The 1,721-nt window shown below is 47.3% G+C and overlaps 1 protein-coding gene across 1 annotated transcript in view; it reads left to right on the top strand.

Moving 5' to 3' along the window:
* Window positions 1–1,015: 1,015 nt before the first annotated feature.
* Window positions 1,016–1,721, top strand: part of EMWEY_00024980 (nucleoporin FG repeat-containing protein, putative) — a gene marked incomplete at both ends in the record, with an annotated part of 13,577 nt that continues 12,871 nt past the window's right edge. Inside the window, one exon of the mRNA XM_013480996.1 lies at window positions 1,016–1,565. Within this exon, the coding sequence (XP_013336450.1) occupies window positions 1,016–1,565 (550 nt within the window). The remainder of the gene's footprint in view (window positions 1,566–1,721) is intronic.

The raw sequence follows: 1,721 nt of genomic DNA, 5'->3' as shown, positions 1-1,721 counted from the left end.
ATATATATATATATATATATATATATATATATATACACGTATATTGTATATATAATATATTATATGTATTTGTATATGTATATTTGTATATGTTTATTCTTTTATTAATATATGTATCCAGTAACAGCAGCAACTGCAGCACTATGAGCAGCAGGAACTAGCAGCAGCAGGAACTAGCAGCAGCAGGAACTAGCAGCAGCAGGAACTAGATGCAGCAGGAACTAGCAGCAGCAGGAACTAGCAGCAGCAGGAACTAGCAGCAGCAGGAACTAGATGCAGCAGGAACTAGCAGCACCAGGAACTACCAGCAGCAGGAACTAGCTGCACCAGGAACTAGCTGCAGCAGGAAATAGCTGCAGCAGGAACTAGCTGCAGCAGGAACTAGCTGCAGCAGCAGCAGTATCCCTTGCACAGTAGTGGTGTGCTGCAGCAGCAGCAAGGGGGTTAATATATAGGGTATAAACCCCACAAGAAAGAGGTTAGCTGCTGTTGCTGCTGCTGTTCCTGCTGCTACAGCGCAAGCCCCGATATAGGTTGCATGCATGCGTGCATGCAGAGGTGGGGCTGTGTTGCAGTGCTGCTGCTGTTTGCATGCAAATAGCAGCAAAATTTCTTAGCATTTTTGTATTAATAATAGCAAACTTTTCCTTTATTTTATTTAATTAATTATATTTATTTTAGCTAAACTTTTCTCTGCTGCTGCAGCTGCAGCAGCTGCAGCAGCAGCACAGACAGACACAGACGAAAGAGGTTGCTGCTGCGGCTTGCTGCTGAAGTTGAGGTGTACGTACACCTCAAATGCTTATTTATAGCTAAAGGTTCTTTATAAATAGGGACTTGCTGCAGCTAGCTGCTGCGCGTGCTGCAGCAGCAACAACAACAGCAGCAGCAGCAGCAGCTGCAGCAGCAGCAGCAGACTAGTAGTAGGAGCAGCAGACGTTGCTGTTGCTGCTGGTATTCATCAAAGCAGCAACATGCTGCATCCCGTGTGTCATTAGAGCAGCAGCAACTCATCATGTGTGCTGCTGCTGCAGCAGCTGCAGCAGCAGCAGCAGGAGGGGTTGACCCTTCGGGTGCCGCATCTGCTGCAGCAGCACCACCAGCACCAGCAGCAGCAGGAACAGCAGCAGCAGCAGCAGCAGGAGGAGGAGATTTATCTACGGAGCTAAGGAAATGTCTTGCTTCTTTTCGTCACCTTAAGCAACTCTTATTATCTACAGATACGCATCCTTTGCTGCTGCAGCAGCTGCTGCAGCAGCAGCCGCTGCAGCAGCGGATAATTGCCTTACGTTCCTCCTTTCTTTCTTGTGTAGATAGGGCCCTCCCTCCTTCTGTTGCTGCTGCTACATCTAAATCTATACAATTGCTGCAGCAGCAATGGGCAGAAGCAGTTAAGGATTCTTTACCTATTCCTGCTGCTGCTGCTGCTGCAGCAGCAGCAGCAGCAGCAGGAGCAGGATCTTCTGGTACCGGTACAACAGCTACAGGAACCGGATCAACGCCGCAACAAGGCAGCAACAACAGCAGCAACAGCAGCAGCAACAGCAGCAGCAGCAGCAGCAATGGTATACCTTGCTGCTGCTGCAGTGTACCATCAGAGGCAGTATTGTATGAATTATTATCTGCATATGTATTAAGACATTATAGTGGGCAGCAGCAGCTGCTGCTGCCCTCTTTTGCTGCAGCACAACTAAGACAATTAATAAAAATAAATAAAAATA

Source organism: Eimeria maxima, genomic scaffold (genome assembly GCF_000499605.1).
Source record: "Eimeria maxima Weybridge genomic scaffold, Emw_scaff260, whole genome shotgun sequence".
NCBI classification, from domain to species: Eukaryota; Apicomplexa; class Conoidasida; order Eucoccidiorida; family Eimeriidae; genus Eimeria; species Eimeria maxima.
The sequence above is the reverse complement of the archived record's forward strand: the minus strand, read 5'-3'. Positions and strand labels throughout refer to the sequence as shown.